The sequence below is a fragment of the Dissoconium aciculare genome (genome assembly GCF_010015565.1).
Source record: "Dissoconium aciculare CBS 342.82 unplaced genomic scaffold K489scaffold_6, whole genome shotgun sequence".
NCBI lineage: Eukaryota > Fungi > Ascomycota > Dothideomycetes > Mycosphaerellales > Dissoconiaceae > Dissoconium > Dissoconium aciculare.
In genome coordinates this window covers 668,705-681,353 of record NW_022984956.1, presented here as the reverse complement: position 1 = coordinate 681,353, position 12,649 = coordinate 668,705, and the positions used below count along the sequence as shown (strand labels likewise).

The following is a 12,649-nucleotide window of genomic DNA, read 5'->3' as shown; positions in this document are numbered from 1 at the left end:
GACAAAGAGCTTGCTTGGTTGATGGCCGATGTGAACTGAACTGGAACTGAACTCCCTCAAAAGACGTTGAGATTGATGGGCGGGTCCGGCGAGTAGTATACCTCGTGATGTTTTGCACATCGCTAACTGCCCGGGTGCGTGCGTGTCCACCGGACTGTGTTATTGTTATATACGCCTGGACAGTAGTTCATCACATCAAGTGGATGACAATTATACCTATATTATACCACGCCTATACAGTATGCAGTATACAGTATACAGTAGCAGCCCAGCACTCGACATTGTAGGAAACTCGAGAGAGACACGCGATGCGCTGACAGCCGTAATTACCGTGCTGTATTGCTGGCCAGGTGTGTTGCTATCTCACACTGCAGGTACATCGCTTGGTAACCAGGGGCCAAATTTGGCAAGAACAATGTCCTCCAGGGCTGTAATCAAACGCCATCTGGGGAGAGATTCTCCTGATCCATGCCCAGGTGTGCCACTTTCGACATAAGCACTGCTTTATCATTACAGTGTGATGTTTATTGTACCAACGTGATACCTCAATCCCCTTTGTACTGTAGTCTAACGAATTGTTCAGCAGGTAGAGAAATGCATGGAAAAAAACGAAATTGCTGCAGCGCGACGGGTGTTCTTGGTGAAGATGGCACAGACAGCAGCAAAAACGCACAGAAACCCGGAGGACCCTAGCGACCAATGATGATGACTTGCGGGGAGCCCTGACGAACCCGCTCGCACACCCAACAAACCATGGCGTTGACGTCCGTCCACCCTTCGCCCAGCACTACTGTACTCTATTCTTATGCTACCGTGGTTCCTGTCCGCAACATCCCCCTCGCACGTGTCTTGCATATCCATCTTCCAACCCTTCTCCAGTGTGGATCTTGTTGACCAGTACATTCGCATGTGGTGATTCATTCACTGTTGCTGGTCGTATCTTTGCGCCAACCTGAGCATTCCTGCGGCTCCTCACCGATTCTTCCTTGAAGGAGAGCAACTTGGAAACATGAATTCCGAACTCTACAACGCAGACTTCCTAGCCTCGCCGGTCGAGATGGTCGATACGACTCTGTCGGCCGGTAGACGCAGTCTTCAATCACATAGCAGGACTATGTCGGCCGCTGCAGACTTTTCATCCACCACGAAACGAAGTCGAAATTCAGTCCACTTTCCAATGCAATTGACAGCTTTGCGCGAGCAACCCGTTGCTTTTCCCACCAACCGGGATGTAAACTCGACCGGGACCACTACAACCGGATGTTTCTTGACCGCTCTTGCGGCGCAAGAACGCAAAGTCTTGGAATTGCGTGAGGATCTCCACCGTGCAGAAGTGGATCTCAGCAGATTGAAGAAGCAATGGGCTAGGCATGAGGAGATTAAGAAGAAAAGATTGGATGAGGCGCCAGCCGCAAGCTCGCCGGACGCACCAGCAACGCCGCTGGTGGCTCTGGACGACATGGAGACGAGTGATGCCAGCGTCAGAGCCCAAAAGGCATTGGAGCGACGCAAAGCACTTTTGCAGGCGAACAAGCCTAGCAATCGAACCGTCTTTTCTGGCTCGCGGCACACGCGGAAACTGTCCTTGCTTGCTACAAACGTCGATCTGAGCAAGCTCTCCTTGCAGCCAACGACTTCCACTGAAATATCTCCCGACGAGAGCCCTGGCAGTTCTGACGCAAGCAAGGTCTCTTCAGACACAGTTTCTCCGAGAGAGCAACCGGGGCCACTGTCCCCAGGAATTGACCTTGGAATCAATCTCCTGGACCATGCGATCGACCACGAGTTGTTCATCCGCACAGGAAAGAAATTCGCAGCGGATTTCAAAGATGGCTTAATCACCTTCTGGGAAGACATCCGGCAGGCGACGGTTGGAGAAGAAGCTACACAACCCACCATCCCGCGGAAAGGCTCGACACAGACCTTACGCGCACCCCGGAAACAAGGTAGCAAGAACAATTTGCAATCCTCGTCTCGGAGTTCGCTGGCCTCTCCAACATCGAGTACGGACACAAAACGCCCCAGTCCTGGAAACAAATCGTCTGCTTTGCCGGATTTGGCAGACACCACATTCTGGGCCGAGAATCTCCCAGAAAACGCACCAACAATCACAAGCGTAACGCCCTCGGCTCAGAACGCTGCATCCCCTAGTTCACCGCAAGCAGTCACAGAGGAGGATGACTCGTGGGAGACCTGGAACGACAGTCCTAGACAATCTCGTCACTCATCAGATATGGCGTCAGAAACGAACACAGCTCCATCCACCGTCTCGGCAAGTCCGAGGACAAGCACAAGCACGAACCCTGACAGCAGCGAATTCATCGACAAAGACTTGATTCCATGGCCAGTATTGAGCAAATTGGGACCTGGCGCTTTGCAGCGGACCGCCAGCACATTGATGCGAGAGTGGGAAAAGTCATTGAGCCCCACTACAACGGAGGATAATGATGATAAAACGGGAGATCTAAAGAAAGACTAGATGTGGAAATGACGACCTTTGCGGGTACAGGAACGGCAGCCTTTTCTCTTACTTTTCACGGTCCGAGATTTCGTATTTTGGCGTTTGAACGGGATTCTCATGGTATGTATGACGAAGATGAACAAATGCAAGATGGATCATAGAGGAAGTTTGTAGCTCCATTATGACAGATTAGGGTGAATCATTAAGGTAACGACAGCACTATAACTGCCCCCGAAATGACCACGAAGGCCTTATCATGCATGTCGATTTTCAGTTCACGAGGGTCTATGTCGCAGGGGAAGTCGGCAGTGGTGATGTTCTCGCGACCCTGAAACTGTTCCCTGCGGCCAAAAAGTCGCATCTTTCCGCATTCGGAATGGCCTGCCCAACACTCCCGAGTCGGCCATACCGTCCTGTGTTAATAATTTCCATACAAGCGGGACAGTGCATTCTATCGCGACGACGACCCGGTTCTCTGTTCGTGCTCGAATTGTGCATATCATCTCATCAGCGACCATTCCATCCGACGACGTCGAGCATGTCGTTCCCAGGGTTCCAGATGCCCGGCGCGGCGGCCGCAGGCATGGATCCTGCCAAAATGCAGGAGCAGATGATGATCAAATACGTAAGTCCCGTCGCGAAACAGAGAAGACGACATTTACGGACAAATCTAACGCGGCAATTTCTTTCCAACATTCAGATGTCACATGCGATGGAACTCTGTCCCGCGAAAATGGCCATTTCCGGCGTAATGGGTTTCGGCCTCGGCGGCCTCTTCGGCCTGTTCATGGCCTCGATGCGCTACGACACTCCCATGGGCGCCGGCGCCCCCGGCTCGGCACCGACGATTCCCATGCGCGAACAGATCAAGGCGGGTTTCAAAGACATGGGCAAATCGGCGTGGTCGTCGGCGAAGAACTTTGGGTACATCGGTGGCATCTATGCCGGATCTGAGTGTGCGATCGAGGGCTTCCGGGCGAAGAGCGACCTCGCAAACGGCGTTGCGGCCGGGTGTTTCACGGGAGGCTTCCTGGCGAGGTCGGCGGGTCCGCAGGCGGCGGCGGTGGGATGTGCGGGTTTCGCGGCGTTTTCGGCGGCGATCGATGCGTATATGAGGATGCCGAGCGATGATAAGGCGGCGGATCCGATTATCTGAAAAAGGATGCGATTACCATACGGATGCGCCATGTCTGAGTCGGGAATCGACTGGTCAAGAGTCGGACATTTTGGTGGGAAATTCGACAGGTGAACGTCGAGACGAGAGACTGAAACATTTGCAAGAGCATGCTACAGAGCGCGGTGATTGTGGGCGTTGGCGTTTGGGAACTGTGTGAAATATTATTGTAACATATGGGAAACGGGTGGACGAGCCCGTGGCGTTTGTGCTGGAAGAAAACTCGACTCTGAGCGGCTCTTAGCTGTCAGGTCTGTTACGCTTGATGTTCTGTAAAGGAGAGACTATCAATCTCACGATAGATTTACTCCTATCTTTGTGCTCCTTCCTAGAGACTATTTTCCAGGTCTTGCTAATGGATGTTATTGAATGTTTCGGCAGTTGGATTCAATTGTGACACGGTCGAGTCCGCGTCCACTTTCTCATATCTTAATCATGCGGCGATCTCCAATTAATTTTTAGTATACCGTGAACTTGTCACATCGAAATGGCACCCGAAGTCGCGCGAACGATAACCCCCACTCGGCCTGACACTCTTTATCTAGCACTCACGATCTTCGCAAGATATCTATTATCCAATCCACAGCCTGCACACTCTCCTTCAACTTGAACGGGAATGCAAGAAAGAAGCAATGCATTTCTTTCTCCCAGTGAAGCCACTCGCCGACCACACCGGCATCTCTGCACTTGTTGCGGAAAAGGATTCCATCGGGGGACAATATGTCGTAGCCACCGGTCACGCCATGGACCTTTACACCTCGACGTGCCAAAGGCGCCACATCGGCGAACAACGGAGACACACGAGGATCCTTGGCATCCCATTCCCCTCGCCAGGAGGCCGCCGTGTCGGCGATAAAGGGAATCCGAAGCAACGGGTCGTGTTTCTCCAGAGCCTGTATGTCGGGATTATCGCGTCCGAGGTCAGTTGAAGGTGCGATCGCAAGCAGCGCCTTGGGACAGCGGCATTCGGGGTCTTCGGATAGAGCATGCAGAGTGATGGCTAGGATGATATTACCGCCGGCGGAATCTCCTGCGAGAATAACTTCCTCCTGCGCTTCTTCGGCATCTTTGAGGATGGTGGCATACAAACTCATGAGTTGAGGGAAGGCGACCGGCGCGGCACTATTGGGAGCGAGGGGGTAGCTCACGAGAGAGACCACAGCGTCCGGCAGTCGCGATGCGATTTCTCCGATCACTTTCCAGTGCTCGCTGGTGGGCGGCGACTGCCATCCTCCTCCGGCGAAATAGTAAATGCGTTTCGTAGGTCGCTGCGGTGGCGCGTCGGCAGACGTATGCGACGAGAGGGAAGTTTTACGTGTGATATCGTAGATATGAATGTCATCGACCTTTCGCTCGTGTACGTCGCATTGTTTCGACACGCTTTTGTTAATCTCTAGGACAGGTGATCCCGCGGGCAGTGGCTTTGGCTTGGTAATGAGGACTGGTTTGAGCGGTTTCATAACATGTTGCATTAAGAACATTGCGATGGATCGGTCTGTACGCTGTACGACGTTGATAGACGACGCCGCCGCCGCCGCGGTGGTCGCGTTGGCCATGGTTCGGGATCGTTTGCTGCACTGGGAATATCTCAACCGCCCCGACAAAGTCTAGCAACTGGCGATGTCTGATCGATTTGTGACGAAAGCATGGTTAAAAGATCGCTCTGGCGGACTTTCGTTCGAAGTATTCCCGGGTACATCTGCGCACCCGTTGATAGAATTGTAGATCGTGATGAGCAGGCTGGTCATCAGTGGCGTCCGCGCTTAGCAAATAGGGCGAGAGATCTGATCGATCGTGTTCCGACTCCCGAGCGTGGCTTTTGTGCTATGCACACTGCGAAGCCGCCCAGGTTGAGCCTGAGCAGGAGTCTCCGACATGGTGAAATCGATATCGAGATGAGCTGGACTAGTTTCTCACTATGCGAGCTGGAGACGACTATAAGTTCAGTCATCGAGACACCTGAACGTGTTTGAACGCGTCCACGAGGGGCGCAATCCACCATGATGTCATGCCACACGTCCAACCATAAACAGGATCTGGACGAGCAGTTCCTTCACCACCTGGGCACACAACAAATAATGCCAACCATGCGAAAATGTGCCCTGCAGATGCGAATGGCAGCGAACCGGTGGAGCTCAACGTGTCTCCCACGTGCGAGCGTGAATTTTAAGCCTGAAATGCGGATGATTATGTCGCGTTGTGCCTGCAAAGTTGAGTACAATAGGTAGTCCATCGCTGGAGTGTTGTTCAACATGCCACCTGGGCACACATCAGTGCATGAAGTCATCAGCGTACAGGTACCAAGAGATATACACCACCAATCTTGAAAAACTTACTCCCTTCACTTTCAACGGTCTGTGGAGTGACAGCAGGCAGATATATCGATTGCGTCAGGCTCCGAGTAACAAGTCATCACTGTGAGATATCATTCAAAGGCGAAATATCTTCGAGATCTTAAATCACATTCATCACCAATATCAGACAGAACAGGTGACCATCTTCGACTTGTGCATCACTCACAATGCCCAACTCTCTCGAGATCGTGCTGAAGAATGACAGCGACAGTGCAAACCTGTTCGCGTATGTGACGGGGATCGCCATTCAGCATAGTGGGAAGCGTTGTCTCATAAAGTCCAACGGAAAGGACGTATACTTTCCCAAGAGTCCATCAAAGATCTTGTCACCATTGGGAGAAGACTGTGCTATAGCCTTGGGAGCACCTGGTGGTGCCACCAACATCACAATTCCACAGATTGCCGGTGGGCGGATTTGGATATCGGAAGGACCTCTCACCTTTTTGCTCAACCCAGGACCAGCTCTGGTAGAGCCATCAGTCCTTAATCCATCCGATCCCAATGCCAAGGTCAGCTTTGGCTTCTGTGAATTCACCTTGGATCCCGGGCAGCTCTACGCAAACATCAGCTACGTCGACTTGTGAGTGAAGCTATGTGGAGGTCGAAGTGGATTTATTTGCTTACATATCAACAGTGTGCCGAGAATACCTATTGCCCTCACTTTGAAGGAGAGATCTGGCAAAGTCCAAACTGTCTCTGGGATGGCGCCCGATGGAATAGATCGCATGGCGGATGATCTTGTCGAACAAGCAAAGAAGGACAACAAGCCCTGGGACAAATTAGTGGTACGCGACGATGATCGAGTGTTGCGTATCCTAAACGCAACCCATGGCGGTGCGGTGGGTGCAAACTTCAGCGGATACTACGAGCCATATGTCGAGGAAGTGTGGAAGAAGTACAGCAAGGGCTCCAATTTCAAGCTTGATACACAGGCCGGTCAAGGAGTTCTTGATGCGCATGTCAACAGCAAGGGCGACCTCGTGATAGGAAAGGAGGCCTTCCAGAAGCCCAGCACCGCAGACATCTTCGGATGCAATAGCGGCCCGTTTACCACTGGATCATCGCCGGTCCGCAACGCGATCATCCCTCGCCTGGCGTCTGGTTTCGTTCGTTCGACGTATCTAGTAACAGACGAGCAGCCCAGCACTCCCGACACTTTCTACACACAAGACCCGACGAACCACTATGCCAGGCTTGTCCATCAACACAACATTGATAAGAAAGGTTATGCCTATGCATACGACGACTGTGTGAAGGGCCCAGAAGATCAATCGGGGAAGGTCAATGCTGGGGATCCTACCGTGTTCACCGTGACTGTAGGTGGCAAGTCGGCTGCCGCCAATGATGGCGCTCCTGCGACAGCGAAACCAGAAGAGGCACCAAGTGCGGCAACAACATCTGCTGCGCCGGGAAACGGTGATAAAAGAGACAGCTTGAAGGGCAAGCTGCTTCAAGGCTTGAAGCAGAAGCTCCTGCGTTAGATGTTCAACTTGTTGTATGTCGGATGAATTGACCAGTCACGACCCGTTCTTAGTCCCAAGACCAACTTGACCATGCTCTGACTCCTGGAGGAATACAGTGTCATTCCATCACACGTCGCATCTATCACTCCAAGCAGTAAGACCGACGAATTTGCTATCGTCATTCTGTCTTCGCGGTTGACTTTTATTTTCGAACAAAATTGTTGTGGCTGTGTAGTTGCTACTTTTCATCGCCGAGGACAAAATTTTGTGCCGACAATTTGGTTGCCTGGAGTCCCCTCAGAGACATTGATGCGCCAAAGCAACCTTGGGATGTAGCTCGCGAATTAATCTTCGCACTGTCATTCAAAAATCTTTCGCTCGTCCATTACTGGTATTATTCCTGGTATTTGCAGCTTCCATCAATAGAGCAAAGGAACAATATGTCCGGGGGTCTCAACGCCACGCCAGCTCGGGATCCTGTCTCGAGCCGGATTGCGCTGTTCGAAGGCTTGAGAGCGACATCATCACCTGCCGTCTCACCAAGAACAGCAAGACCATCCCAAATATTCATATCCGTCGAAAACGATTTTGCAGGACTACCTAGAGATTCCTTGAAGCGTGAGATCGAGACGCATCTGGCACAATCGTTCGAAAGCCGTTCCTCGTGCGATGCAACCGATCCAATCATCCGATCTGATCTCGAACTTGACGATAGCGATTGGGAATTGATCGAGCTCGATCAAATGAGCTCTCCTCCCGAAGAAATGTTGCAACAGGGAAGCACCACTTATGGCGCGCGGATCACGCTCAATTTTGGCGTGGCATCCTGGACACGAGAATTCGTCTATCGCAAACGCGGTCATTGATATGGGAGAGCAAGAATGAATACACGAACTGATGTGACCAAATGCTAGCACATTGTGTGCGAATGACAATGAGAGGACTTCAACGTCCCATGCGCGAAAAAAACAAAACAACTCAAGATTTCCTTTTCCAACTATGCGACATGTGGAAGGAATGTTGTACAATTGTTCACCGCGGCGGAACTTCGAACCATCTCAACAATTCTGAGATTGACAAAATAATTGGGCGAGCATTATTCTCACTGCCAGCATGCTCGGCTTCAACATCAATCCGAGTTTTGTGTGGCCTGGCCGCCCCGGAAGGCCGTCATCGCATCTTCCAGCTCATGTTCATACACAATGACATGTCCCGCCTTCGCCGTGCTCAAATAGCTCAGGTTGAAAGTTTCGGGACTCACGCGGCTTTTCATTCCGTCGTTGAGACGGCCTGCCACGCCACATACAATGCCGGTACTCTCGAGCGGCAAATCCTTCAGATCCAAAGTGATGGGGATTTGTTCCTGCCCGTTGTTGCCGAGCAGGATATCCTCGCCGTTGTCCGGGAAGAAGCGTAGCAGTTCCTTCTCCAGCGTGAGCGATGTGGATTCGTTGTCGTTGAGGGTTATTGATAGAAATCTCGGGGGTGGTAGAGAGGTCAAGCACAGGACAAGCCCATGGCGAAGGGCGGTTTCAGATGTATTGAAGGCTGCGTCTGAGTTGTAACTTGCATTGTCCTTCATACCAGCGCAAGTGATCAGCCGAAGTGTTGGATCTACATCCGGTGTGATATTGTTCCTGGCAAGCGTCTTGAATGTCTTTGCTTGAAGCTCATCGGCATTAGCCGGTGGCGGCGTGCCAACACCACGCGGGAGAAAATCGAACGACGACGATGACGAACCATGCCGGTGATGGGGATGAAGGAGAGGAGATGCCGGATTGGTCATTTGCCCGGCCTCGCCATCCTTCGGATCTGCTTCGAAGACGAATCCTTGCTCCTCCAGGGCATGGATGACTCTGGCTCGGGCGCTATGAGGCACGATGATGTAGTCACAATAGTAGCTCGTGATGAAGAAGATTGGGATGCCAGCGAGGGCCAACGGGCTCGTCAAATCTAGCACTCTTTGACCGGCGTCAAGGCCCTCGCCGCCAATGTGAATGGCCGAATAGTCCTCGGTGCTGATCGAAGCTACTTGCGGCAGATCTGAGGAGAGCTGAGCTATCGATGGAGCAAACAACGCCTGAGCCGATTCCCGGGGGCAAAGCACGGAGCAGCCGCTCGGAGTCAGGGAGATGTTCACAAACGGATGCCAGTGGCTCCATGGTCGCGAAGGTTCTACCACATGGCCGTCTTCATCACGGCGATCGTTGTGGAGAATGAGATGTAAGATCGATTGGACAAATAGCGGAAAGGATTCCCGAGGGATGTGTATCAGCGCAAGGTGTGTGTTCTGATATTCCTTGATTAACGAGAGATTCGATCGATGAAATGATGGGATTGGCTTACTAGGAATCCGATCTGTGCATTCAATAGAAGACTAGAGGCCGGAAACGGGTAATTCATACTTTGAATCGTGCCAGAGGTTAGAGATTATGGTGGAAGTATGTCCTCTGTTCGAGGGCAGATATCAATCGGAAGGTGCGTGACCGCGATTAGTACTTGGACCGTGTGTATCTGTGTGCTTGTACTCGGTGCGCTCTCATTTCAAAGCAACCATGTATATGTGATGGGGTATGCAAATGTAGTGTCAACCACAATGCCCGGGTCTGAGAGTGGAACGATCGTTTGCTATTCTAGCGAACGAGACAGCTTTCTTACGTTGCCATTGTCGCGACGTATCCGATGTATTGGAAATTTCGATGGCGCCGGATGAGATGCAGTTAATCAAGTAAATGTTACTTGTTCGATGGCAGTGAACATATATGCGATGGTGCGTAAGCGAATGTCACTTTTAGGTTCGGAGCGAACGTTTTGTGATTCAGCGATCGTTCAATGCATGTTTCTACAGTATTGTAATAGCAATGGCAGCGTGTAGTATGACTCTACCCTTATCTTGCATCCTCGCGCCGGAACTTTCATTGGACCAGCACACACGGAACAAAGCTATTGGTCGAGATCCACGCCACTGCAGGAATAGTGGAGGTTTAGGAGGAAACCACGGGCAGCAAGCATCTGCCAGCACATGATTCCACGGAAAACCCACCATTGGAGTTTAGTCAGGCGTGTTGTATGGCTCGCGCGGATGATGTCGGCGCACTCTATCCAATGTTCCGAGCTAACGCGGGGCACGTGAGTGCGGTCCACACGGGGGTGCGGTCCACAACTTCTAAGAATATCAACGCGTCCACTTCAACACGCAATGGCACCATCAAAACGAGTCCATACAAGCCCAAATGAAGGGAGCATATTGCTTGCTTTATCAGCTATCAGATCAGGCGCGATTGGCTCAGCAAATGCTGCTGCAAAAGTGTATAGAGTCTCCAAAACTACATTGCTTCGTAGACTTCAAGGAACGCCTTCTCGAGAAGAATACATACCACAGAACATGAAGCTCACTCCTATAGAGGAAGAGGTTCTTCTTCAAGACATACTCAAGCTAGATTCTCAAGGATTGTCTCCAACTACAGGCCTAGTGCAGTCAATGGCCAATGCTATCTGCCAAGCCAAGGGAGGTCCACCAGTTGGTCGCAATTGGACTAGCACATTCATCAAACGTACTCCTGCCTTGACAATCAAACTTGGAAGGACTTATGAATGCCAAAGAAGATTGTGTGAGACTCCAGAAGTCGTCAAAGGCTGGTTCGCTCTTGTACGCAACACAATTAACAAGCATGGTATATTACCTCAAGACATGTATAACTTCGATGAGACTGGCTTCCAATTAGGACAGATATCTACCTCTAAAGTAGTCACTTCTATCGAGAAACAGGGCCGTCCAAAGCAAATCAAACCTACAGGTACTGAGTGGGTTACAGTTATCCAAGGAGCTTGTGCAGATGGATCAGCTATACCACCCTTTATTATCTTTAAAGGCAAGGAAGTCAACAATAGATGGCTTTGTGAAGGCTTGCCTTCAACATGGATGTTTATAGCAAGTCCAAAAGGCTGGACAAGCGATCAAATTGGACTACAATGGGTCTCTCACTTTGATAAACACACAAAGTCAAAGACAATTGGCAGCAAGCGGCTGTTAATTCTGGACAACCATGGGAGCCACACAACGCCAGAGTTCACTTCTTTCTGCGAAAATAACAATATTGTCCTTTTGTGGATGCCGTCTCATACGTCGCATATGCTACAGCCGCTTGATGTTAGTTGTTTCGGCCCATTGAAGCAAGCCTACTCCAAAAAGACTCAAAGCTTGATTCGCAACTATATCTTCCATATTGACAAGAGTACCTTCATAGCGACGCTTCACGCAGCATATATCGATACAATAACATCATACAATATCCAAGCAGGCTTCAAAGGCTCTGGTCTGTACCCCTTCGACCCTGAAGTTGTATTATCTTCCTTGGACCCGATACTTCTATCACCTCCGCGACCACTTTCACAAGGCTCGTGGTGTGCAAAGACTCCCAAGACTACTCAAGAAGTTGATCAACAAGCTACATTCATTAAGCAAAGGCTTGAAAGGCATTAGAGTAGTTCTCCTACCCCAATATTTGAGGCCTTGAATCAACTTTCCAAAGGAGCTCAAATGATAGCAACTTCAGCAGCTCTTCTTCAATCACGAGTCACGGATCTAGAAGCAGCTAATACTGCAATACATATACGCAAATCAAGGAAGAGGAAGTCATTACTATCAGAGAATGCTTTGTCAGTCCAAGCAATCCAACAATTAATAGAGAAAGAAGAGATAGAAGAGCAAATACTAGAAGAGATGCCAAGGCCTGCCAAGCGGACAACGAGGTGTAGCAAATGCAGATCAACAGCTCATACAGCCAGAACTTGTGTAGCATAGAAGACAGTATTGATGTGTTATTAGCTCCAAATTGAAGTCTACAGAGCTACATTTTATTAAGATATTCATTCTTGAATACAACGCACTTCGAAGTTGTGGACCGCACCCCCGTGTGGACCGCACTCACGTGCCCCGCGTTACTGAAAAGATAGTGCGGATGATTCATCTTACAAAGCATTCGGTGCGGCGCACGTCTGGGTAGTTGCATGTTCGTGCATGTCCGCAGTCGAGCTCGAGGATGGCGACGAGGTTAATGCGCCTCGGTCTTTTCCTCGATGAGCGAATGGCGGCTAGGCACGGGATAGTGCAGGTTTCCACTCCCCATCCTAGATGGACAATTTGGATGGATGACCTGCAAGGGTGCAAGAATTGAACAGGGAACAAAGAAGAAGA

At 50.7% G+C, this 12,649-nt stretch overlaps 5 protein-coding genes across 5 annotated transcripts; 3 read left to right on the top strand and 2 right to left on the bottom strand.

Annotated features, from left to right (window-relative positions):
• Positions 1–1,009: 1,009 nt before the first annotated feature.
• Positions 1,010–2,479, top strand: K489DRAFT_370431 (uncharacterized protein; the record flags this gene model as incomplete). The annotated part of the gene is made up of 1 exon (XM_033603133.1): positions 1,010–2,479. The coding sequence occupies one exon, from the start codon at positions 1,010–1,012 to the stop codon at positions 2,477–2,479; it is 1,470 nt and encodes a 489-aa protein (XP_033459847.1).
• An 811-nt stretch (positions 2,480–3,290) lies between these two features.
• K489DRAFT_380189 (mitochondrial import inner membrane translocase, subunit Tim17/22) lies at positions 3,291–4,100 on the top strand. Its single transcript, XM_033604829.1, has one exon. The coding sequence runs from the start codon at positions 3,315–3,317 to the stop codon at positions 3,615–3,617; it is 303 nt and encodes a 100-aa protein (XP_033459846.1). The 5' UTR covers positions 3,291–3,314; the 3' UTR covers positions 3,618–4,100.
• Positions 4,101–4,183: 83 nt separating this feature from the next.
• On the bottom strand, positions 4,184–5,220 carry K489DRAFT_401359 (esterase/lipase; the record flags this gene model as incomplete). The annotated part of the gene is made up of 1 exon (XM_033607020.1): positions 4,184–5,220. The coding sequence occupies exon 1, from the start codon at positions 5,189–5,191 to the stop codon at positions 4,184–4,186; it is 1,008 nt and encodes a 335-aa protein (XP_033459845.1). The 5' UTR covers positions 5,192–5,220.
• A 936-nt stretch (positions 5,221–6,156) lies between these two features.
• K489DRAFT_388702 (glycoside hydrolase family 64 protein) lies at positions 6,157–7,470 on the top strand (the record flags this gene model as incomplete). Its single annotated transcript, XM_033606439.1, has 2 exons — positions 6,157–6,569; positions 6,624–7,470. 2 exons carry the CDS (start codon positions 6,157–6,159, stop codon positions 7,468–7,470), a joined length of 1,260 nt encoding a protein of 419 aa, XP_033459844.1.
• A 979-nt stretch (positions 7,471–8,449) lies between these two features.
• On the bottom strand, positions 8,450–10,276 carry K489DRAFT_217182 (uncharacterized protein). Its single transcript, XM_033599702.1, has 3 exons — positions 10,111–10,276; positions 9,799–9,856; positions 8,450–9,742 (listed from the first exon to the last, which is right to left on the bottom strand). Exons 1-3 carry the CDS (start codon positions 10,116–10,118, stop codon positions 8,582–8,584), a joined length of 1,227 nt encoding a protein of 408 aa, XP_033459843.1. The 5' UTR covers positions 10,119–10,276; the 3' UTR covers positions 8,450–8,581.
• Between the last annotated feature and the right edge of the window lie 2,373 nt (positions 10,277–12,649).